General features: G+C 46.8%; 1 protein-coding gene and 2 pseudogenes across 1 annotated transcript in view; all 3 read right to left on the reverse strand.

The window, feature by feature from the left end:
* Positions 1-22,550, reverse strand: part of LOC147820849 (NBPF family member NBPF12-like) — a 42,508-nt gene extending 19,958 nt beyond the window's left edge. Inside the window, exons 1-14 of the mRNA XM_087203262.1 lie at positions 22,533-22,550; positions 22,222-22,434; positions 20,204-20,303; positions 19,199-19,413; positions 18,261-18,315; positions 17,563-17,684; positions 12,891-13,103; positions 10,873-10,972; positions 9,868-10,082; positions 8,930-8,984; positions 8,232-8,353; positions 3,560-3,772; positions 1,542-1,641; positions 537-751 (exon numbers count right to left, since the gene is read on the reverse strand). Of these exons, the coding sequence (XP_087059388.1) occupies positions 537-751; positions 1,542-1,641; positions 3,560-3,772; positions 8,232-8,353; positions 8,930-8,984; positions 9,868-10,082; positions 10,873-10,972; positions 12,891-13,103; positions 17,563-17,684; positions 18,261-18,315; positions 19,199-19,413; positions 20,204-20,303; positions 22,222-22,357 (1,861 nt within the window). The 5' untranslated portion in view covers positions 22,358-22,434; positions 22,533-22,550. The remainder of the gene's footprint in view (positions 1-536; positions 752-1,541; positions 1,642-3,559; positions 3,773-8,231; positions 8,354-8,929; positions 8,985-9,867; positions 10,083-10,872; positions 10,973-12,890; positions 13,104-17,562; positions 17,685-18,260; positions 18,316-19,198; positions 19,414-20,203; positions 20,304-22,221; positions 22,435-22,532) is intronic.
* LOC147820852 (mitotic-spindle organizing protein 1 pseudogene) lies at positions 5,410-8,225 on the reverse strand (annotated as a pseudogene).
* On the reverse strand, positions 14,741-17,556 carry LOC147820853 (mitotic-spindle organizing protein 1 pseudogene; annotated as a pseudogene).
* Positions 22,551-25,321: the final 2,771 nt, after the last annotated feature.

A 25,321-nucleotide genomic window follows, 5' to 3' on the forward strand; every position in this document is an offset into this window, starting at 1 on the left:
AGTGGCTCAGCATCTCACCATTGCTTGCTTGGGAAAGGCATTAAAGCATAGAGCAACATTTCCCTCATCCCTGTTGCTGTGTCAAGTAGCAGAACCAACCCCTATGTGCTTTATTGAATATTGCCTTCCCACACAAGACATCTAGGGATACCATTGGCCCATTTACTCTATATAGGTCATAGAGGTGGAAATTTAGAACAAAATGGTGGATCAACCACAGGAATGAAGAAAGCATGAGACCAGGAGTGGGGAAATTGCCTTCTTAGTTCTCAAAAAAGCTCCCTCCTGCCACATCTGCCTTCTCTGGTTTCACACTGGATGGAGGCTGCCTCCCTCCTCACCCCATCACATTTCATTCAGGAAAGGACACAGGTGGACTGCTAAGTCCTCCACCCTGTGACTCTGTCTCCTGTGTTCCCACTCAGGTGGCCTTGATTTTGCCACGCCTCTGAATATGACATCGACACCCAAACTCGTGTCCCCAGAGCTGTGGACCTTGAAGCAACCCAGTGAAATCATGCCTGCGGTCTTCTCACCAGCACTCGGCTTGTGAGCAATGAGCTCCGCCGGCCTGCACACCTCCACGAGCTCATCTCGGAGGCCCTGCCCCTGGTCACTCTGAGGGTCATCCAACTCGAGGGGGTTGGTGAGAAGGTCACTGGGGTGAATGGACAGTTCTCGGCCACGTTGTGACTGCTTTCTTAACAGGAACAGTCTCTGCTTCCGATCCTCAATCAGGATCCTGGCTTCCCTAAGTGGGACACGACAAAGAGATAAACACGAGAGTTGCAAAATACATGAAATGGGCGTTGACAGAGACTTCGAGGATATCGCCGAGAAGCCCTTGAAGCAGAACTGAGGCACCTTTTTGGTGACCTGCTTGGGGGAAATGAAGTCGAGAAAGACAAAACAAAGGTTTCCTTAGGGTCAGAAAATGCTCCTGTAGGATCTCACAACTTTCCCCTCATCTTCTCTCCCGTAGTCAGCCAGGTGTCTGTCTCCCTGAATCTCCTTCCCAAAGATGCCCTCTCAGATCCTCGGGGGACCACGGATGTTCCTGTGTCAACACAGACACTGTTGCTCCGTGCTGGGACACCATGCCACAACCTTAGATGGGCCCAGAGAGAGGCGGGGTTAAATGCAGGAAGAAAGAACCAGAGCTGCACAGGCTCAGGAGCAGAAGATTCTTCTGCTCCAAAGGCTGACAGGCGTCACGAGACAGGAGGTGGTCTGAGGAAGAGTCAGCGAGGTGGTGACTGCACAGCACCAAAGGTGGGAACTACACCAATTCTCACACTGTTGTTTCATTTCTCAATGTTTTCTTATGTGAGTTTGTGCTCAGTTGTTTTTTCAAAGTGCAAAGGAGGACTATCACGATGTTCTTTCATCATCTACCATGACTGTGTTCCCTGTCCTGTAAAATATTGTGAAACGTGTGCCTGCCCTGGCTTTCTGCCCCTCTGCTGGCTGGAGACTGCTCTTGCTTCTCCCGGCTGAGCTTCCCACTTCCCACCCACCTGCCCGGCATGGAAACCCCTTACCTGATCTTCGCAGATAGTGGCACCTTCTCCTCCTGCTTCTCCGCCTCACACGGCTGCTTCTCCCTCGGGAGAGACTCAGGGACATTGAGGTTTAGAAACTCTGAGAAAAGACACAACCAGCAGCCTCAGCGGACAGCCTGACATCATCCTGGAGACACTGCCTGAAGAGGAGGAGCAGCGTCCCTCCCGAGGACTCGCCCAGCCTCCCTTCCAGGCTCTGTGTGGGGCGCCACGTTTCTGTTGCCCAACTGCTCGGCTACACAACATTGCTGGTCCCCAGTCTAGAGGTGAGGACAGTGAAGCTCAAAGGCAAGTTAACTGGTGAACGATTCAACAGACAACAAGCAGAGGCAGAAGCCAGTGCTCTGAATCCAGGGCCACTGTCATTGTCACGCCCTGAGCCTCTTCATTCAAACGCTTAGCTGGGCATGAAGCAGAGACGTCTGATGCGCTTGGATCAGAGCTGACAGTTCCCTTGGGTTAGGATTTCAGCAAAGGACAGGTTTTCCAAAGATAGGAAAATCTTATCTGAAAACACATGTAAGACCTAATGCATAAGAAAACAGCCACCTGAAAATAAATCCCCACAACAACTAAGTTTGTGGTAGGGCACAAGGAACAACGAGGAACTGTGCGCGTTTACTCTGTGTCAGGATCTGTTTCGAGGCTTTACCAGAATTCACTCACACGTTCGCCACAACTCAAAGAAGTGGGTTCAGACTGCTTGAGACCGTGCGAAAGGCAGAGGCACGCGAGGGGCCGGGAAGACAAGAAACCTACCCCAGGGCCCCGCCGCCGAGCCCAGCACCCACGCCCCGCACACTGTGGCCACGCAGGACCTCAGGGGAAGTCTTTCCTCTGAATCTCCTTCCAAAGTTTTTCCTGCACTTATAGCCTAAGTCTGAAGGAAGATGGGAATGAAACACAGCTTGTCCTTTCCCACCACAAATCTCTCCACATCCCTGACATGGTTCAGTTGTTACTTTCCTCTCAGAGTCCTTGGCAATTGAAAAAACGCTGCCAGTGCATTGGTCAGGTAAAAATTGCAGGTCCGTGAGGGAACTCTGGGCTCACAGGTGCGCAGACCCCTTCTGTTCTTTCCGACCTGTTCAGTCACCTCAGCCCCTCTCACCACACCTGCAGCAGGCTGACTGGTGGGGGGGAGGCCGGCCCTGTGCAGGGGCCTGGGTTTCACTGGGGCCGATGGTCTCCTTCACATACTCTTGTTCTCACTCCCACCTTAGGTCTCATAGCTGAGAACTTCCAGGTCCACCTGGCCCTGCTGTCTTTCCCACGTCCCGCAAAGTTCACCGGCTCAGGGAGAGACAAACCAGATGCTACAGATTCCCCGATGACCCAGAAATAACTGCCACAGACTGTCAAGAGGCCCTCAGGTTCTCCTAAGAGGAGCCTGTGCCTCAGGAAGTACGACCACCCCACCAACCGGGCAGTCTCTGGTCTCCATGGTGACAATTATGGACGCCAGTTTCAGTCAGGAGTGGAGTCTTCCATAGCCCATGTTAAACATCTGCTGTGCACTATCACCATGTTTCCCCAGCATGGTCAGCCCGGGGCTTTGCCAACTAGCACTCCAGAGAGGCTTGGATGGGATGGCAGACCAGTGGTCCCAGACCACTGGGCCAACGGTGACATTACGTGTCTTTTGCGGGACCTCATAGGGTACAGTCGTAACCCTAATAAAAATGGCGTGGGCATTCTTGAGGAAAGCAGACACTGCCATGCCTGCCCCACAAGTCAATAATGGGGATTTTGACGCCTACTCCCACCCTGCACCTCACTGTAAACTAGGAGAAGTGCTGAACGCTGTCAGCCTTGGTTTTCCCATCCTCAGCAAGTAGAGGGCAAAATCCAACTTCCACATTTCTAAGCATGTGGGATAAAAGTTGTTTTCATGAGGGGAAGAGAAGAATCAAGTTAGGAGAGCGTTCATGTCATTTCTCAGACAGAAACCAAATGATCGTTCATCACTTTGGTGATTATGAAGCCGTGGGACTTACTGTATTTCTCTAGCAGTTTGGCCAGGATGGAGGCAGGAGAGTCCAGTGAGTGAGAATTTTCTTTGAGGTCTTCAAGTCCCTGTTTGCTGTCTTCCTGCGGACAGCGGGACTCCTGGCTGCTCTCCAGGCTGCTCATCTCCACCCTCGGATCACACAAAGGGCTGCCGGGGGCCTCCAGGGAGGCATCCTCGGCAAAAGAGGTGGCACTCGGGGCTGTGGGGAAAACCGAACACAGGAGGAGTTACCATTAAATGGTATCAAATAGGTTTATGGGGACTGGAGGATGACAGTACCTGAAGGTATCAACTTACTGTTGAGAAAAAGTTGTTCAACACCCAACAATTCAAAGTTCTTTTTTTTTCCTTTTTTCTTAATGTACTAAGATTTAATCATCTATAAAATCTGTAATTTAATCTGACAGTAAAACACAAGAAGCAATATTGGAGTTGGTTTAGTATATTATATATTTTAGCTTTGAAACCCATAGAAATCAGTTATCCCGGTTTTTTCCTATAAACGACCCATTTTTCCAAAGCATTATGCCCAATTTTAACTAGAATATGACAGATGATATTTCATAATTTTTAAAATATAAAATGAAGTCAATGACTCAAAAAAGTTAACTGCTGCAGTGGGTGGAGAAATTCCATAATTGATATCATTACAGATATAAAGTATCATGGTTCAACTTTTTAGTGCTTATAGCTAGGAATCAGGATAAAAAGGTCAATATGAAATTATTTAATTATAGTAGCAGTATCTAACACTTGAAATGCATCCATGCTCTTTAGTATAATTGTATTAGAGTCAAGTATGTTTATTTTCACATCTGTTATAACTGCTATTGCAAAGGAGAAATGCTATTGTCTTACTTTCCAAGAGAAATACACAGAGCAACTTTTTTCTCCAGGGAACTGGTGCAAACCAATATAATATCTAAATTCTTCACATACTATATAAAACAGGAGAAGCCTCTTCAGATTTATTTTTTGAAGTCTGGAATGCTGGCAGTTTCCCATTAGGCAACAGTTCTTCATTCCTATAATCTGGCTCAGAGCTGCTGCTGACTTCAGATCTAGAGCAGCAATGATTTCTTTTTAGGCTTCTTCTTTTCCACTGGTGTTTTTCTATTTATTTGTCTGACCAGGTCATAAAATACCTCATTAACGCTGATTTTTGACTTTGCAGAAGATTCTAAAAAGGCACAGTTACACCACTGTCTTGCTAAATTCTGGCCCTGTTCTTTGCCAGCTACTCGCTCATCTTCCAGGTCACATTTATTGCCCACCCAAATCATTGGAGCATCTTCTGTGTCCTTACCCCGTAAAATCTTTCCCTCAAATCCTGTAAATCATGAAATGTAGACTGAGCTGTAATGGAATATACTAGCGCAAACCCTTGGCCATTCTTCGTATACAAATCCCTCATCGCTGTAAATTGTTCTGTCCCTGCTATATCCAGGATTTCTATCATACACTGTTGGGAATCTATTTCAACTTGCTTTCTGTAGGACTCTTCTATCGTTGGGTCGTATTTGCCAACAAAAATTCTTTGAACAAACTGGACCGTCAGAGCAGACTTCCCCACGCCTCCTGGAAGGCGGCAGCCGGGGAGCGGCAGAGGCGGGACCTCCAGAGCGCGCACGCACGCAGCTCGCGGGCCCGTCCCCAGCCCCGCCCCTCTCCCGAGAGTTCCTGAGGATAAAAGCGGAAAAGCGCAGAGCGCAGAGCTCAGAGCTGAAGGCTTTGCCCTTAGCCCAGACACTGGCCAGGGGGAGGGAGAAGGGCACAGGGTCCCCGGTAAAGGTCTGCAGTTGCACCCATGGAATGAGGGGGTGACATGGTGGAAGGGCATCTCGACATCACTTCCCCTTGCCTGAGCTGGGTGGCCAGGTAGGCTGCCTGCTGTCTTTGGGAGGCCGCCACTGAGGGGGTGGCTCCCACTCCGCCACTCTTTTCAAAGTTGGTTACCCTTGGGTCGGTACCGCCAACCTCTTCCCAAAGCCACGTGCACGTTTATCATTCTTCATTCTTTGTTTGTTTTTTCCACCAAAACGGCTTTATTTTAAAAGCTGACACATACGTGACACTTCACTTTTGTTATTTTGTTTGCTTTCTCAAATATTACTTAAGTGTGCATTAAAAATATGTTTACATTTAAGAAATGTGAGACATGAAAGTCCTCTCTGTAAACATAATCATTATTCCGTATATTTTCCTACTTTGTTTCATACATAAATTAATCTACAAAATCATAAATCAAACCAGCAACTCTTAAAGCCCCCAAATATACACAAAATTTGGAGTTTGAGAGAAGTGTTTTCTTTGATTTTATAAATAACAGTATTTGCCATGTTTATCGGTTAAACGCTTATCACAAGTCCTGTCTTTTAACTCATTCTGCCAAAAGACTTTTCAGTTTAATTGGTAAAGATGCCATATATATGAAAAGTTGAAATAGCCAAAAGCCAACATTTATTTTTCAAATGTCAGAGAAGCTGGCTATTTCAATATTGCTCAGTCTTATTGAAATCATTCAGGCATCTGAACAAAAAGAAATGCTACTGAAAAGTAAATTCTTGTGCCATTATTTAAATGGCATCTAACAAAGCTTAAAATTTAAGAAACAGTAAAATCTGATGAAATCCTTTTTAACTTTGCAAAGAAAATTTTTCACTGAGATTCTGTTACAGGAACAGAACCAATTCTATCCTAAATTTTCTAAAATTTATTCTAGAATTAACTTTGATGAGTTAAAACTTCAAGGGTAAAAATGAGTAAGATGTGATATAAACACATCTGATAGTTCTCTGTAAGTCACTTTCCGTTGATTTATAAACCTATGGTTTTATAATTCTTTTTAAAAGGAAAATTTTGTCTATACTGCTGCATGCAGTAATTTTACTGTACATTCTTGACGATAATGCAACCTTCCAATCCTCTTGCAGAGCTTGACATACCAAGATTTCTCCAGAAAGTCAGCTTGTCGTATTTTCAGCAGCCTTTAGTGCTTCAGTAGCCTTTCAAGCTCCTTAGTGACCGACGATAAAGCTTCTGGGTTAATACCTTGTTCACAACGTCGTACACAAATAGACAGAGTTTCCATATCTAAACCAGTAGTCAAAATTTTTGAACTCTCAAGCGAAACGTCCATGGCCTCCCTCACCACGTTGAGGTTCGCCGCCGCCGCCACTCCGGCCAAACTGCCGCTCCCCATGGTGCACCCAGAGGGAGGCAGGAGCCGGGCCTGACCGCTTCATTCTTATATGTGTATAAAATCGTCAAAGTAGAAGTCATTTCCCATATATTTCCTCCGGGCTGGCCAGATGTCACCTCCCCATTTCCTTAGCATGAATGCAGATCTTGTTTTGTTTTGTTTTGTTTTGTTTGAGACAGGCTCTCACTGTGTAGTTTAAACTGGCCTTGTACTCACTGTGTAGGCCAGGCTGGCTTCAAACTCACGGCAATCCTCCTGTTTCAGCCTCCCGGGTGCAGGGATCACAGGCGTGGGCCACCCCACCCACCATCATGAATGCAGATGTTAAAGCATTTCCTCAAGTGAAAATTGTAAAACTATGCAAATGTAAAACTGCCATGATATTTTTGGGATATTTGCCATTACTCTGAAATCCATTAAAATGTATAGAGATGAATATTTATGTGCCATGGTAGAAGAAACGGACTACCATGTGAGTGGCCCCATACTTCCTTTGTTTGTTTGTTTGTTTGTTTTATTTGGTACCGTGGATCAATCTCGGGCCCTTGCGTTTGTGAGGCAGGCAATGGAACCATGGAGCTAAATCCCTGGCCCTTATACTTTGTTTTCAAAGAAACTATCTGTTTTGGTTTCCTCACTCTTCAGAAGAATATCTTCGATCTTGTATATTGCCATCATGGCCTTTTCTGGGCAGACACAGGACACAGTTACAAAGCCTTTTCTTCCCAGGATACCATATCCTTTCCTAGATTCCCACCAGATATTTCCCACTGTGTCCTTCCTAATGCCACAAGATTGGTGAACAATCCCAATACTGCATGTCACATCAGAGCTCTCACATAGAACCAGTTCCCTTCTCTAAGACAAGGACAAACAGCCGTGACCTAAGCCCCTCTGTACTGGTCAGCCCACAGGGCACAGCCAGGGCAGCTTCTGCGGAGTTCTCCACGAGTGCCCGCCATGTGGAAGTTTTTCAGTGTAGACCAACACTCCCACCCTCCGGTTCCTCTGCATCAGAGTCCTCCAACCTCCCATAAAAGGACTTTAGCCTTTTTGAGGGGAATTAGGGAATTTCCTCCATGTCACTCACCATAGCTAGGATGCAAGACATTTGTCGCCATTTGGGGATGAAGAGATGGACACCTCTCTTCTGAAATCCCATCCACCACTTCCTCACGTCTGGCAAAGCCAAGTCTGAACCAGGACAGCGCCTGAGAAACACGAATGTGCTCCCAAGAGCTTTACTCCTTTCAGCTAACTGCCTCCTGTCCCTTCACACTGGCTCCTCCCTCCTGTGCCCTGCTCTGTCATCCTACCAGGAAGTCATGATCTTGCTGTGGCCCAAACGTCTAGGGGCAAGAGAAGGCTGGGAAAATGCAACTTTGAAGCAGCTGTGAGCCAGCTGTGAGCCAGGACCTCAGTGAAACTCATGGAAGCCAGGACCATTACCCCTCACCTGACAGAGGGTCATGTAGGAGCCGCTCGGCTGGCTCGTCCCCGCCAGCCCACTGTTCCGCATAGTCGTGCTCCTGGAGTTTTTCAGTGTGCTCCTGGGTCAGGAGGTTCCCTTGATGGTCGCTGATGGGACAGAAGAAGGGATTAGAATGGAAATGGCCTAGGGATAGTGGTGAGCACTTTGAGGCAGATTTCTGTGAGACTTTGCCCACAAGGCCTTCCAAGTTTGACACAGCTCATTTCCTGATGGACAGTGGCCTCTTCTTTTCCTATTCTATTTGGCATGGAATGGCCCAGGGAACACATGCTCCTGAGCTATTTAAAGACACCAACATCACCTTTCTGTTCCTGTTAGGACAGGGTATGAAGGTTTCTTGGGGATGGGGAGTTTGTTTACTTGCTAGGAAACCCCTCCATCAAGTGAAGGCAAAGCACGCCGAGAACACAAACATCTCAGGCAAACTCTTGGTGAACCACAAGGGAATGAATCATTGCAGAAAAGCCGGGATGTTTCTGATCCCGGGTCCTTCCCATTGAGCAGGATGGACTCCAACAGGACACCTACCCGGCAGGCCCTGCAGTGTGGGTGGGTGAATGAAGCCAGTGTCACCAGCAGTGGTTCTATGTCCACTGACTATGTCCATTGTCCGGTACCCTCTCCATAGTGTGCATGATGCCCCCTCCCCTGATCAGCGTTACCTGGGGGCCGGTGATCCCACTGAGTCTTCCTCCCTCAATTCGTGCTTGGGCTCATCTACAAACAAAGTGAAAACAGCCAGTTCAGACTCTAGGCAGCTCTACTCACCTGCTGATAGAAACACAGTGGCCTATCAGGTGCAGCGACAGACCTTGTGTCTGTCTGTGTGGGTTCAGGAAGGTCTCACATTTGTCTTAAGGCCGATGGCCTGCCTTGGATTCAGATCCAAACCCGGAGCCTAGGTGGCCTTGATCTGAGGGTTTCCTTAATGGCAAATACTGAATTTAAATGGGCAAAGAAAAAAGGTCATGTGCCACCCAGATGAACACCTACTAGAGATATCAGCCACTCCAGGTCTCCTACAGCTGTGTGTCCCGCCTGCCACGGAGGAGGACTGCAGGGCCAGTGGCTCAGCATCTCACCATTGCTTGCTTGGGAAAGGCATTAAAGCATAGAGCAACATTTCCCTCATCCCTGTTGCTGTGTCAAGTAGCAGAACCAACCCCTATGTGCTTTATTGAATATTGCCTTCCCACACAAGACATCTAGGGATACCATTGGCCCATTTACTCTATATAGGTCATAGAGGTGGAAATTTAGAACAAAATGGTGGATCAACCACAGGAATGAAGAAAGCATGAGACCAGGAGTGGGGAAATTGCCTTCTTAGTTCTCAAAAAAGCTCCCTCCTGCCACATCTGCCTTCTCTGGTTTCACACTGGATGGAGGCTGCCTCCCTCCTCACCCCATCACATTTCATTCAGGAAAGGACACAGGTGGACTGCTAAGTCCTCCACCCTGTGACTCTGTCTCCTGTGTTCCCACTCAGGTGGCCTTGATTTTGCCACGCCTCTGAATATGACATCGACACCCAAACTCGTGTCCCCAGAGCTGTGGACCTTGAAGCAACCCAGTGAAATCATGCCTGCGGTCTTCTCACCAGCACTCGGCTTGTGAGCAATGAGCTCCGCCGGCCTGCACACCTCCACGAGCTCATCTCGGAGGCCCTGCCCCTGGTCACTCTGAGGGTCATCCAACTCGAGGGGGTTGGTGAGAAGGTCACTGGGGTGAATGGACAGTTCTCGGCCACGTTGTGACTGCTTTCTTAACAGGAACAGTCTCTGCTTCCGATCCTCAATCAGGATCCTGGCTTCCCTAAGTGGGACACGACAAAGAGATAAACACGAGAGTTGCAAAATACATGAAATGGGCGTTGACAGAGACTTCGAGGATATCGCCGAGAAGCCCTTGAAGCAGAACTGAGGCACCTTTTTGGTGACCTGCTTGGGGGAAATGAAGTCGAGAAAGACAAAACAAAGGTTTCCTTAGGGTCAGAAAATGCTCCTGTAGGATCTCACAACTTTCCCCTCATCTTCTCTCCCGTAGTCAGCCAGGTGTCTGTCTCCCTGAATCTCCTTCCCAAAGATGCCCTCTCAGATCCTCGGGGGACCACGGATGTTCCTGTGTCAACACAGACACTGTTGCTCCGTGCTGGGACACCATGCCACAACCTTAGATGGGCCCAGAGAGAGGCGGGGTTAAATGCAGGAAGAAAGAACCAGAGCTGCACAGGCTCAGGAGCAGAAGATTCTTCTGCTCCAAAGGCTGACAGGCGTCACGAGACAGGAGGTGGTCTGAGGAAGAGTCAGCGAGGTGGTGACTGCACAGCACCAAAGGTGGGAACTACACCAATTCTCACACTGTTGTTTCATTTCTCAATGTTTTCTTATGTGAGTTTGTGCTCAGTTGTTTTTTCAAAGTGCAAAGGAGGACTATCACGATGTTCTTTCATCATCTACCATGACTGTGTTCCCTGTCCTGTAAAATATTGTGAAACGTGTGCCTGCCCTGGCTTTCTGCCCCTCTGCTGGCTGGAGACTGCTCTTGCTTCTCCCGGCTGAGCTTCCCACTTCCCACCCACCTGCCCGGCATGGAAACCCCTTACCTGATCTTCGCAGATAGTGGCACCTTCTCCTCCTGCTTCTCCGCCTCACACGGCTGCTTCTCCCTCGGGAGAGACTCAGGGACATTGAGGTTTAGAAACTCTGAGAAAAGACACAACCAGCAGCCTCAGCGGACAGCCTGACATCATCCTGGAGACACTGCCTGAAGAGGAGGAGCAGCGTCCCTCCCGAGGACTCGCCCAGCCTCCCTTCCAGGCTCTGTGTGGGGCGCCACGTTTCTGTTGCCCAACTGCTCGGCTACACAACATTGCTGGTCCCCAGTCTAGAGGTGAGGACAGTGAAGCTCAAAGGCAAGTTAACTGGTGAACGATTCAACAGACAACAAGCAGAGGCAGAAGCCAGTGCTCTGAATCCAGGGCCACTGTCATTGTCACGCCCTGAGCCTCTTCATTCAAACGCTTAGCTGGGCATGAAGCAGAGACGTCTGATGCGCTTGGATCAGAGCTGACAGTTCCCTTGGGTTAGGATTTCAGCAAAGGACAGGTTTTCCAAAGATAGGAAAATCTTATCTGAAAACACATGTAAGACCTAATGCATAAGAAAACAGCCACCTGAAAATAAATCCCCACAACAACTAAGTTTGTGGTAGGGCACAAGGAACAACGAGGAACTGTGCGCGTTTACTCTGTGTCAGGATCTGTTTCGAGGCTTTACCAGAATTCACTCACACGTTCGCCACAACTCAAAGAAGTGGGTTCAGACTGCTTGAGACCGTGCGAAAGGCAGAGGCACGCGAGGGGCCGGGAAGACAAGAAACCTACCCCAGGGCCCCGCCGCCGAGCCCAGCACCCACGCCCCGCACACTGTGGCCACGCAGGACCTCAGGGGAAGTCTTTCCTCTGAATCTCCTTCCAAAGTTTTTCCTGCACTTATAGCCTAAGTCTGAAGGAAGATGGGAATGAAACACAGCTTGTCCTTTCCCACCACAAATCTCTCCACATCCCTGACATGGTTCAGTTGTTACTTTCCTCTCAGAGTCCTTGGCAATTGAAAAAACGCTGCCAGTGCATTGGTCAGGTAAAAATTGCAGGTCCGTGAGGGAACTCTGGGCTCACAGGTGCGCAGACCCCTTCTGTTCTTTCCGACCTGTTCAGTCACCTCAGCCCCTCTCACCACACCTGCAGCAGGCTGACTGGTGGGGGGGAGGCCGGCCCTGTGCAGGGGCCTGGGTTTCACTGGGGCCGATGGTCTCCTTCACATACTCTTGTTCTCACTCCCACCTTAGGTCTCATAGCTGAGAACTTCCAGGTCCACCTGGCCCTGCTGTCTTTCCCACGTCCCGCAAAGTTCACCGGCTCAGGGAGAGACAAACCAGATGCTACAGATTCCCCGATGACCCAGAAATAACTGCCACAGACTGTCAAGAGGCCCTCAGGTTCTCCTAAGAGGAGCCTGTGCCTCAGGAAGTACGACCACCCCACCAACCGGGCAGTCTCTGGTCTCCATGGTGACAATTATGGACGCCAGTTTCAGTCAGGAGTGGAGTCTTCCATAGCCCATGTTAAACATCTGCTGTGCACTATCACCATGTTTCCCCAGCATGGTCAGCCCGGGGCTTTGCCAACTAGCACTCCAGAGAGGCTTGGATGGGATGGCAGACCAGTGGTCCCAGACCACTGGGCCAACGGTGACATTACGTGTCTTTTGCGGGACCTCATAGGGTACAGTCGTAACCCTAATAAAAATGGCGTGGGCATTCTTGAGGAAAGCAGACACTGCCATGCCTGCCCCACAAGTCAATAATGGGGATTTTGACGCCTACTCCCACCCTGCACCTCACTGTAAACTAGGAGAAGTGCTGAACGCTGTCAGCCTTGGTTTTCCCATCCTCAGCAAGTAGAGGGCAAAATCCAACTTCCACATTTCTAAGCATGTGGGATAAAAGTTGTTTTCATGAGGGGAAGAGAAGAATCAAGTTAGGAGAGCGTTCATGTCATTTCTCAGACAGAAACCAAATGATCGTTCATCACTTTGGTGATTATGAAGCCGTGGGACTTACTGTATTTCTCTAGCAGTTTGGCCAGGATGGAGGCAGGAGAGTCCAGTGAGTGAGAATTTTCTTTGAGGTCTTCAAGTCCCTGTTTGCTGTCTTCCTGCGGACAGCGGGACTCCTGGCTGCTCTCCAGGCTGCTCATCTCCACCCTCGGATCACACAAAGGGCTGCCGGGGGCCTCCAGGGAGGCATCCTCGGCAAAAGAGGTGGCACTCGGGGCTGTGGGGAAAACCGAACACAGGAGGAGTTACCATTAAATGGTATCAAATAGGTTTATGGGGACTGGAGGATGACAGTACCTGAAGGTATCAACTTACTGTTGAGAAAAAGTTGTTCAACACCCAACAATTCAAAGTTCTTTTTTTTTCCTTTTTTCTTAATGTACTAAGATTTAATCATCTATAAAATCTGTAATTTAATCTGACAGTAAAACACAAGAAGCAATATTGGAGTTGGTTTAGTATATTATATATTTTAGCTTTGAAACCCATAGAAATCAGTTATCCCGGTTTTTTCCTATAAACGACCCATTTTTCCAAAGCATTATGCCCAATTTTAACTAGAATATGACAGATGATATTTCATAATTTTTAAAATATAAAATGAAGTCAATGACTCAAAAAAGTTAACTGCTGCAGTGGGTGGAGAAATTCCATAATTGATATCATTACAGATATAAAGTATCATGGTTCAACTTTTTAGTGCTTATAGCTAGGAATCAGGATAAAAAGGTCAATATGAAATTATTTAATTATAGTAGCAGTATCTAACACTTGAAATGCATCCATGCTCTTTAGTATAATTGTATTAGAGTCAAGTATGTTTATTTTCACATCTGTTATAACTGCTATTGCAAAGGAGAAATGCTATTGTCTTACTTTCCAAGAGAAATACACAGAGCAACTTTTTTCTCCAGGGAACTGGTGCAAACCAATATAATATCTAAATTCTTCACATACTATATAAAACAGGAGAAGCCTCTTCAGATTTATTTTTTGAAGTCTGGAATGCTGGCAGTTTCCCATTAGGCAACAGTTCTTCATTCCTATAATCTGGCTCAGAGCTGCTGCTGACTTCAGATCTAGAGCAGCAATGATTTCTTTTTAGGCTTCTTCTTTTCCACTGGTGTTTTTCTATTTATTTGTCTGACCAGGTCATAAAATACCTCATTAACGCTGATTTTTGACTTTGCAGAAGATTCTAAAAAGGCACAGTTACACCACTGTCTTGCTAAATTCTGGCCCTGTTCTTTGCCAGCTACTCGCTCATCTTCCAGGTCACATTTATTGCCCACCCAAATCATTGGAGCATCTTCTGTGTCCTTACCCCGTAAAATCTTTCCCTCAAATCCTGTAAATCATGAAATGTAGACTGAGCTGTAATGGAATATACTAGCGCAAACCCTTGGCCATTCTTCGTATACAAATCCCTCATCGCTGTAAATTGTTCTGTCCCTGCTATATCCAGGATTTCTATCATACACTGTTGGGAATCTATTTCAACTTGCTTTCTGTAGGACTCTTCTATCGTTGGGTCGTATTTGCCAACAAAAATTCTTTGAACAAACTGGACCGTCAGAGCAGACTTCCCCACGCCTCCTGGAAGGCGGCAGCCGGGGAGCGGCAGAGGCGGGACCTCCAGAGCGCGCACGCACGCAGCTCGCGGGCCCGTCCCCAGCCCCGCCCCTCTCCCGAGAGTTCCTGAGGATAAAAGCGGAAAAGCGCAGAGCGCAGAGCTCAGAGCTGAAGGCTTTGCCCTTAGCCCAGACACTGGCCAGGGGGAGGGAGAAGGGCACAGGGTCCCCGGTAAAGGTCTGCAGTTGCACCCATGGAATGAGGGGGTGACATGGTGGAAGGGCATCTCGACATCACTTCCCCTTGCCTGAGCTGGGTGGCCAGGTAGGCTGCCTGCTGTCTTTGGGAGGCCGCCACTGAGGGGGTGGCTCCCACTCCGCCACTCTTTTCAAAGTTGGTTACCCTTGGGTCGGTACCGCCAACCTCTTCCCAAAGCCACGTGCACGTTTATCATTCTTCATTCTTTGTTTGTTTTTTCCACCAAAACGGCTTTATTTTAAAAGCTGACACATACGTGACACTTCACTTTTGTTATTTTGTTTGCTTTCTCAAATATTACTTAAGTGTGCATTAAAAATATGTTTACATTTAAGAAATGTGAGACATGAAAGTCCTCTCTGTAAACATAATCATTATTCCGTATATTTTCCTACTTTGTTTCATACATAAATTAATCTACAAAATCATAAATCAAACCAGCAACTCTTAAAGCCCCCAAATATACACAAAATTTGGAGTTTGAGAGAAGTGTTTTCTTTGATTTTATAAATAACAGTATTTGCCATGTTTATCGGTTAAACGCTTATCACAAGTCCTGTCTTTTAACTCATTCTGCCAAAAGACTTTTCAGTTTAATTGGTAAAGATGCCATATATATGAAAAGTTGAAATAGCCAAAAGCCAACATTTATTTTTCAAATGTCAGAGAAGCTGGCTATTTCAATATTGCTCAGTCTTATTGAAATCATTCAGGCATCTGAACAAAAAGAAATGCTACTGAAAAGTAAATTCTTGTGCCATTATTTAAATGGCATCTAACAAAGCTTAAAATTTAAGAAACAGTAAAATCTGATGAAATCCTTTTTAACTTTGCAAAGAAAATTTTTCACTGAGATTCTGTTACAGGAACAGAACCAATTCTATCCTAAATTTTCTAAAATTTATTCTAGAATTAACTTTGATGAGTTAAAACTTCAAGGGTAAAAATGAGTAAGATGTGATATAAACACATCTGATAGTTCTCTGTAAGTCACTTTCCGTTGATTTATAAACCTATGGTTTTATAATTCTTTTTAAAAGGAAAATTTTGTCTATACTGCTGCATGCAGTAATTTTACTGTACATTCTTGACGATAATGCAACCTTCCAATCCTCTTGCAGAGCTTGACATACCAAGATTTCTCCAGAAAGTCAGCTTGTCGTATTTTCAGCAGCCTTTAGTGCTTCAGTAGCCTTTCAAGCTCCTTAGTGACCGACGATAAAGCTTCTGGGTTAATACCTTGTTCACAACGTCGTACACAAATAGACAGAGTTTCCATATCTAAACCAGTAGTCAAAATTTTTGAACTCTCAAGCGAAACGTCCATGGCCTCCCTCACCACGTTGAGGTTCGCCGCCGCCGCCACTCCGGCCAAACTGCCGCTCCCCATGGTGCACCCAGAGGGAGGCAGGAGCCGGGCCTGACCGCTTCATTCTTATATGTGTATAAAATCGTCAAAGTAGAAGTCATTTCCCATATATTTCCTCCGGGCTGGCCAGATGTCACCTCCCCATTTCCTTAGCATGAATGCAGATCTTGTTTTGTTTTGTTTTGTTTTGTTTGAGACAGGCTCTCACTGTGTAGTTTAAACTGGCCTTGTACTCACTGTGTAGGCCAGGCTGGCTTCAAACTCACGGCAATCCTCCTGTTTCAGCCTCCCGGGTGCAGGGATCACAGGCGTGGGCCACCCCACCCACCATCATGAATGCAGATGTTAAAGCATTTCCTCAAGTGAAAATTGTAAAACTATGCAAATGTAAAACTGCCATGATATTTTTGGGATATTTGCCATTACTCTGAAATCCATTAAAATGTATAGAGATGAATATTTATGTGCCATGGTAGAAGAAACGGACTACCATGTGAGTGGCCCCATACTTCCTTTGTTTGTTTGTTTGTTTGTTTTATTTGGTACCGTGGATCAATCTCGGGCCCTTGCGTTTGTGAGGCAGGCAATGGAACCATGGAGCTAAATCCCTGGCCCTTATACTTTGTTTTCAAAGAAACTATCTGTTTTGGTTTCCTCACTCTTCAGAAGAATATCTTCGATCTTGTATATTGCCATCATGGCCTTTTCTGGGCAGACACAGGACACAGTTACAAAGCCTTTTCTTCCCAGGATACCATATCCTTTCCTAGATTCCCACCAGATATTTCCCACTGTGTCCTTCCTAATGCCACAAGATTGGTGAACAATCCCAATACTGCATGTCACATCAGAGCTCTCACATAGAACCAGTTCCCTTCTCTAAGACAAGGACAAACAGCCGTGACCTAAGCCCCTCTGTACTGGTCAGCCCACAGGGCACAGCCAGGGCAGCTTCTGCGGAGTTCTCCACGAGTGCCCGCCATGTGGAAGTTTTTCAGTGTAGACCAACACTCCCACCCTCCGGTTCCTCTGCATCAGAGTCCTCCAACCTCCCATAAAAGGACTTTAGCCTTTTTGAGGGGAATTAGGGAATTTCCTCCATGTCACTCACCATAGCTAGGATGCAAGACATTTGTCGCCATTTGGGGATGAAGAGATGGACACCTCTCTTCTGAAATCCCATCCACCACTTCCTCACGTCTGGCAAAGCCAAGTCTGAACCAGGACAGCGCCTGAGAAACACGAATGTGCTCCCAAGAGCTTTACTCCTTTCAGCTAACTGCCTCCTGTCCCTTCACACTGGCTCCTCCCTCCTGTGCCCTGCTCTGTCATCCTACCAGGAAGTCATGATCTTGCTGTGGCCCAAACGTCTAGGGGCAAGAGAAGGCTGGGAAAATGCAACTTTGAAGCAGCTGTGAGCCAGCTGTGAGCCAGGACCTCAGTGAAACTCATGGAAGCCAGGACCATTACCCCTCACCTGACAGAGGGTCATGTAGGAGCCGCTCGGCTGGCTCGTCCCCGCCAGCCCACTGTTCCGCATAGTCGTGCTCCTGGAGTTTTTCAGTGTGCTCCTGGGTCAGGAGGTTCCCTTGATGGTCGCTGATGGGACAGAAGAAGGGATTAGAATGGAAATGGCCTAGGGATAGTGGTGAGCACTTTGAGGCAGATTTCTGTGAGACTTTGCCCACAAGGCCTTCCAAGTTTGACACAGCTCATTTCCTGATGGACAGTGGCCTCTTCTTTTCCTATTCTATTTGGCATGGAATGGCCCAGGGAACACATGCTCCTGAGCTATTTAAAGACACCAACATCACCTTTCTGTTCCTGTTAGGACAGGGTATGAAGGTTTCTTGGGGATGGGGAGTTTGTTTACTTGCTAGGAAACCCCTCCATCAAGTGAAGGCAAAGCACGCCGAGAACACAAACATCTCAGGCAAACTCTTGGTGAACCACAAGGGAATGAATCATTGCAGAAAAGCCGGGATGTTTCTGATCCCGGGTCCTTCCCATTGAGCAGGATGGACTCCAACAGGACACCTACCCGGCAGGCCCTGCAGTGTGGGTGGGTGAATGAAGCCAGTGTCACCAGCAGTGGTTCTATGTCCACTGACTATGTCCATTGTCCGGTACCCTCTCCATAGTGTGCATGATGCCCCCTCCCCTGATCAGCGTTACCTGGGGGCCGGTGATCCCACTGAGTCTTCCTCCCTCAATTCGTGCTTGGGCTCATCTACAAACAAAGTGAAAACAGCCAGTTCAGACTCTAGGCAGCTCTACTCACCTGCTGATAGAAACACAGTGGCCTATCAGGTGCAGCGACAGACCTTGTGTCTGTCTGTGTGGGTTCAGGAAGGTCTCACATTTGTCTTAAGGCCGATGGCCTGCCTTGGATTCAGATCCAAACCCGGAGCCTAGGTGGCCTTGATCTGAGGGTTTCCTTAATGGCAAATACTGAATTTAAATGGGCAAAGAAAAAAGGTCATGTGCCACCCAGATGAACACCTACTAGAGATATCAGCCACTCCAGGTCTCCTACAGCTGTGTGTCCCGCCTGCCACGGAGGAGGACTGCAGGGCCAGTGGCTCAGCATCTCACCATTGCTTGCTTGGGAAAGGCATTAAAGCATAGAGCAACATTTCCCTCATCCCTGTTGCTGTGTCAAGTAGCAGAACCAACCCCTATGTGCTTTATTGAATATTGCCTTCCCACACAAGACATCTAGGGATACCATTGGCCCATTTACTCTATATAGGTCATAGAGGTGGAAATTTAGAACAAAATGGTGGATCAACCACAGGAATGAAGAAAGCATGAGACCAGGAGTGGGGAAATTGCCTTCTTAGTTCTCAAAAAAGCTCCCTCCTGCCACATCTGCCTTCTCTGGTTTCACACTGGATGGAGGCTGCCTCCCTCCTCACCCCATCACATTTCATTCAGGAAAGGACACAGGTGGACTGCTAAGTCCTCCACCCTGTGACTCTGTCTCCTGTGTTCCCACTCAGGTGGCCTTGATTTTGCCACGCCTCTGAATATGACATCGACACCCAAACTCGTGTCCCCAGAGCTGTGGACCTTGAAGCAACCCAGTGAAATCATGCCTGCGGTCTTCTCACCAGCACTCGGCTTGTGAGCAATGAGCTCCGCCGGCCTGCACACCTCCACGAGCTCATCTCGGAGGCCCTGCCCCTGGTCACTCTGAGGGTCATCCAACTCGAGGGGGTTGGTGAGAAGGTCACTGGGGTGAATGGACAGTTCTCGGCCACGTTGTGACTGCTTTCTTAACAGGAACAGTCTCTGCTTCCGATCCTCAATCAGGATCCTGGCTTCCCTAAGTGGGACACGACAAAGAGATAAACACGAGAGTTGCAAAATACATGAAATGGGCGTTGACAGAGACTTCGAGGATATCGCCGAGAAGCCCTTGAAGCAGAACTGAGGCACCTTTTTGGTGACCTGCTTGGGGGAAATGAAGTCGAGAAAGACAAAACAAAGGTTTCCTTAGGGTCAGAAAATGCTCCTGTAGGATCTCACAACTTTCCCCTCATCTTCTCTCCCGTAGTCAGCCAGGTGTCTGTCTCCCTGAATCTCCTTCCCAAAGATGCCCTCTCAGATCCTCGGGGGACCACGGATGTTCCTGTGTCAACACAGACACTGTTGCTCCGTGCTGGGACACCATGCCACAACCTTAGATGGGCCCAGAGAGAGGCGGGGTTAAATGCAGGAAGAAAGAACCAGAGCTGCACAGGCTCAGGAGCAGAAGATTCTTCTGCTCCAAAGGCTGACAGGCGTCACGAGACAGGAGGTGGTCTGAGGAAGAGTCAGCGAGGTGGTGACTGCACAGCACCAAAGGTGGGAACTACACCAATTCTCACACTGTTGTTTCATTTCTCAATGTTTTCTTATGTGAGTTTGTGCTCAGTTGTTTTTTCAAAGTGCAAAGGAGGACTATCACGATGTTCTTTCATCATCTACCATGACTGTGTTCCCTGTCCTGTAAAATATTGTGAAACGTGTGCCTGCCCTGGCTTTCTGCCCCTCTGCTGGCTGGAGACTGCTCTTGCTTCTCCCGGCTGAGCTTCCCACTTCCCACCCACCTGCCCGGCATGGAAACCCCTTACCTGATCTTCGCAGATAGTGGCACCTTCTCCTCCTGCTTCTCCGCCTCACACGGCTGCTTCTCCCTCGGGAGAGACTCAGGGACATTGAGGTTTAGAAACTCTGAGAAAAGACACAACCAGCAGCCTCAGCGGACAGCCTGACATCATCCTGGAGACACTGCCTGAAGAGGAGGAGCAGCGTCCCTCCCGAGGACTCGCCCAGCCTCCCTTCCAGGCTCTGTGTGGGGCGCCACGTTTCTGTTGCCCAACTGCTCGGCTACACAACATTGCTGGTCCCCAGTCTAGAGGTGAGGACAGTGAAGCTCAAAGGCAAGTTAACTGGTGAACGATTCAACAGACAACAAGCAGAGGCAGAAGCCAGTGCTCTGAATCCAGGGCCACTGTCATTGTCACGCCCTGAGCCTCTTCATTCAAACGCTTAGCTGGGCATGAAGCAGAGACGTCTGATGCGCTTGGATCAGAGCTGACAGTTCCCTTGGGTTAGGATTTCAGCAAAGGACAGGTTTTCCAAAGATAGGAAAATCTTATCTGAAAACACATGTAAGACCTAATGCATAAGAAAACAGCCACCTGAAAATAAATCCCCACAACAACTAAGTTTGTGGTAGGGCACAAGGAACAACGAGGAACTGTGCGCGTTTACTCTGTGTCAGGATCTGTTTCGAGGCTTTACCAGAATTCACTCACACGTTCGCCACAACTCAAAGAAGTGGGTTCAGACTGCTTGAGACCGTGCGAAAGGCAGAGGCACGCGAGGGGCCGGGAAGACAAGAAACCTACCCCAGGGCCCCGCCGCCGAGCCCAGCACCCACGCCCCGCACACTGTGGCCACGCAGGACCTCAGGGGAAGTCTTTCCTCTGAATCTCCTTCCAAAGTTTTTCCTGCACTTATAGCCTAAGTCTGAAGGAAGATGGGAATGAAACACAGCTTGTCCTTTCCCACCACAAATCTCTCCACATCCCTGACATGGTTCAGTTGTTACTTTCCTCTCAGAGTCCTTGGCAGTTGAAAAAACGCTGCCAGTGCATTGGTCAGGTAAAAACTGCAGGTCCGTGAGGGAACTCTGGGCTCACAGGTGCGCAGACCCCTTCTGTTCTTTCCGACCTGTTCAGTCACCTCAGCCCCTCTCACCACACCTGCAGCAGGCTGACTGGTGGGGGGGAGGCCGGCCCTGTGCAGGGGCCTGGGTTTCACTGGGGCCGATGGTCTCCTTCACATACTCTTGTTCTCACTCCCACCTTAGGTCTCATAGCTGAGAACTTCCAGGTCCACCTGGCCCTGCTGTCTTTCCCACGTCCCGCAAAGTTCACCGGCTCAGGGAGAGACAAACCAGATGCTACAGATTCCCCGATGACCCAGAAATAACTGCCACAGACTGTCAAGAGGCCCTCAGGTTCTCCTAAGAGGAGCCTGTGCCTCAGGAAGTACGACCACCCCACCAACCGGGCAGTCTCTGGTCTCCATGGTGACAATTATGGACGCCAGTTTCAGTCAGGAGTGGAGTCTTCCATAGCCCATGTTAAACATCTGCTGTGCACTATCACCATGTTTCCCCAGCATGGTCAGCCCGGGGCTTTGCCAACTAGCACTCCAGAGAGGCTTGGATGGGATGGCAGACCAGTGGTCCCAGACCACTGGGCCAACGGTGACATTACGTGTCTTTTGCGGGACCTCATAGGGTACAGTCGTAACCCTAATAAAAATGGCGTGGGCATTCTTGAGGAAAGCAGACACTGCCATGCCTGCCCCACAAGTCAATAATGGGGATTTTGACGCCTACTCCCACCCTGCACCTCACTGTAAACTAGGAGAAGTGCTGAACGCTGTCAGCCTTGGTTTTCCCATCCTCAGCAAGTAGAGGGCAAAATCCAACTTCCACATTTCTAAGCATGTGGGATAAAAGTTGTTTTCATGAGGGGAAGAGGAGAATCAAGTTAGGAGAGCGTTCATGTCATTTCTCAGACAGAAACCAAATGATCGTTCATCACTTTGGTGATTATGAAGCCGTGGGACTTACTGTATTTCTCTAGCAGTTTGGCCAGGATGGAGGCAGGAGAGTCCAGTGAGTGAGAATTTTCTTTGAGGTCTTCAAGTCCCTGTTTGCTGTCTTCCTGCGGACAGCGGGACTCCTGGCTGCTCTCCAGGCTGCTCATCTCCACCCTCGGATCACACAAAGGGCTGCCGGGGGCCTCCAGGGAGGCATCCTCGGCAAAAGAGGTGGCACTCGGGGCTGTGGGGAAAACCGAACACAGGAGGAGTTACCATTAAATGGTATCAAATAGGTTTATGGGGACTGGAGGATGACAGTACCTGAAGGTATCAACTTACTGTTGAGAAAAAGTTGTTCAACACCCAACAATTCAAAGTTTTTTTACAATACAAATGAAGGAAAAACACAGAGCTCAGAGCTGAAGGCACTGCCCGTAGCCCAGACTCCACTGAGAGTGAGGCCGAAGGGCACGGTTTCCCGGGTAACGGTCTGCGGTTGCAGCAACTGAATTAGAAGGTGGTGACATGGTGGTAGGTCATTGTGACATCACTTCCCCTTGCCTGGGCCTGCGGCCATGCAGGCTGCCTGCTCTCTTTGGGAGGCCACCTTGGATGGGTCGCTCCCCCTCTGCCACCGATTTCAATCGTTTACCCTTAGTTCGGTACCACCAACCTCTTGCCAAAGCCACGTGCATATTTATCTTTTTCACTCTTATACATGTATAAAATTATCAAAGTAGAAATCATTTCCCATATATTTCTTCAGGGCTGTCCAGAAGTCACCTCTCTATTTCCTTAACATGAATGCAGATCTTCTTTTGTTTTGTTGTTTTGTTTTGTTTGTTTGTTTCTTTGAGACAGGCTCTCACTGTGTAGTTCAAGCTGCCCTTGAACTCACTATGTAGCCCATGCTGGCCTCAGACTTAAGGCAATCAATCCTCCTGCCTCAGCCTCCTGAGTGCTGGGATGATAGGCATGGGCAACCCCATCCACCCTCATTAATGCAGATTTTAAAGCTTTTTCTCATATTGAAATTGTGAAACTATGCACTTGTAAAACTGTCATGATACTTTAGGGGTATTTGCCATTATTCAGAAATCCATTAAAATGTATACAACAAAAAAAATCACCAAGAAAATCCTTTATTAATATTGTTCTTGCTGAATTCCATTTTTTTCTTGCCTCCTTTGTGTTCCTGGAACAACTATGGTTTCTCATAATTTCTTAGTGAAGTTTGTCATTAGTACTTTTTTATTTAATTTACAAATTCATGTATTGAATAAATTCAACAAACAGAAAAATGGTGATATAAAAGTAAGATGCAAATATAAACATTATGAGGATTTTAGAATTCTTTTAAAAAGTATATTCTTATTAATTAAGAACATACTGGGCCGGGGATTTAGCTCAGTGGCAGCGCACCAGCCTTGCAAGTGCAAGGTCATGAGTTCAATCCCCGGTACCAAACACAACAAAAGCCACAGAAAAACAAAAAATGGTTACTTTTCCAAAATATAGAACTGGATTCCAACAAAACAATTTAATAAAATAAGGCACAATGTTTAATAAGGCAAAATTCACACACATTGGTATAAGATTACAATATTCTGTTATGTCCTGGGAGGTGAGGGGAAAGTACTAAAATTGAAGTAGCTTAAATATCCTTTTTAGAGCATTTACCATTATAAGGTAATATATAAATTTGACAATAAACTATATCGAGAAAATAAAACTTAATTGTTGAATCATACCAGAGTTATTCATTTACCATTAACTTTTAATTAACTATATATTTATAGGATTTTCCTAATTCACACAGCTTTAAATACAGAAAATGAAGATATCAGATCATACATAGTAATTTGCACAAAGTAAAAGTCAATATATTTTCAGTATCCTTTATTGATACTCTAAAGTCTGAAACTTTATGAAAAATTAAAATATTGGATATTCTAAAATTTTCTCCCATTGTTTTTGTTTCTTATGAATACAAAGTGAGTTCGGAACACAACAACTTCAACACAAGTCTTTACATGCTGTAAAGTGGGGTTAAAGTTAATAGTCTTTTCTCGTAGCTAGTAATCAATGTTATTTAAATTAGTGATAATTCTCAAACATCAATTATAGGCAGAATCAATTTAGTAATGTTTTTGGAATACTGGCAAGAATAATGTCAATCTTATTCCAGTTTCTTCCTTTAGCCGGAATTTTGAATAAAACAATTTTATCCAATTATTCACACCAAAGGAACAAAGTATGTTCTGCTGAATGCAGATGGATGGTCTTTCTGCCATGGCTTTCTGGCATGACAGTATATAAATACTGTTCATTTAACTAATAGATTTAATGCATACTAGATTGAATACTGTCCCCTACATGCATTACTGAGACTGATTAATGCTAAGTGAAAAGTCTAGCAGCACCCAAATTGACATTATCCTGTGAGTGTTCAAATAATGTGTAATGTTTGTTAGTGAACTATTTTTAAACATCTACTCTTAGAAAATATGGACCAAGAAAAATATAAAAAGAATTGAGTTATTTACACACACAATGTATTAAAACATTAACCTCTACCCCTTCAACTTATAAAGAAAAGCAGTAGCCAAACATGCCAGGCCTCAGAGTAACAATGTCTTCATATGATACTGTAAATATGAAGATGCTTAGGACCTGCGTTATCCTTTGGTGTTACCAGACAAACTTTCTAAAATAAAGAAATACGTAAGAAAATACATCACTGATTTTATTTCAGGGGACCCTGATCTTTATGGTTCTGACCTCCTGTAACAGTAGTAAATTAATTGGAGTTCCCTCCCCAGAAGCCTATGCTCATACACTGGGTCCTGTTTTAGGCAAAGAATTTCTCAGGATCACAGTCCTTCAGTGATGTGCAAAAGATTGTGGGGCTGTCAAAAATAACATATTCAATGATACAGTTCCCAAAACTAAAGGCTGAGAGTAGGATTTAAGATACATACTTTATGACTACAAATGAAGGCATGCTGCCTTTAAAAAAATCATGCCTAGGGCCCGGGATTTAGCTCAGTGGCACCGCGCCTACCTCACAGACGCAAGGTCCTGAGTTTTATCCCTGATACCAAAAAAAAAAATGACTATAATGAAAA

Source organism: Heterocephalus glaber, unplaced genomic scaffold (assembly GCF_053883595.1).
Source record: "Heterocephalus glaber isolate CG9 unplaced genomic scaffold, H.glaber_assembly_v1.0 deba00001793, whole genome shotgun sequence".
Classification (NCBI taxonomy): domain Eukaryota; kingdom Metazoa; phylum Chordata; class Mammalia; order Rodentia; family Bathyergidae; genus Heterocephalus; species Heterocephalus glaber.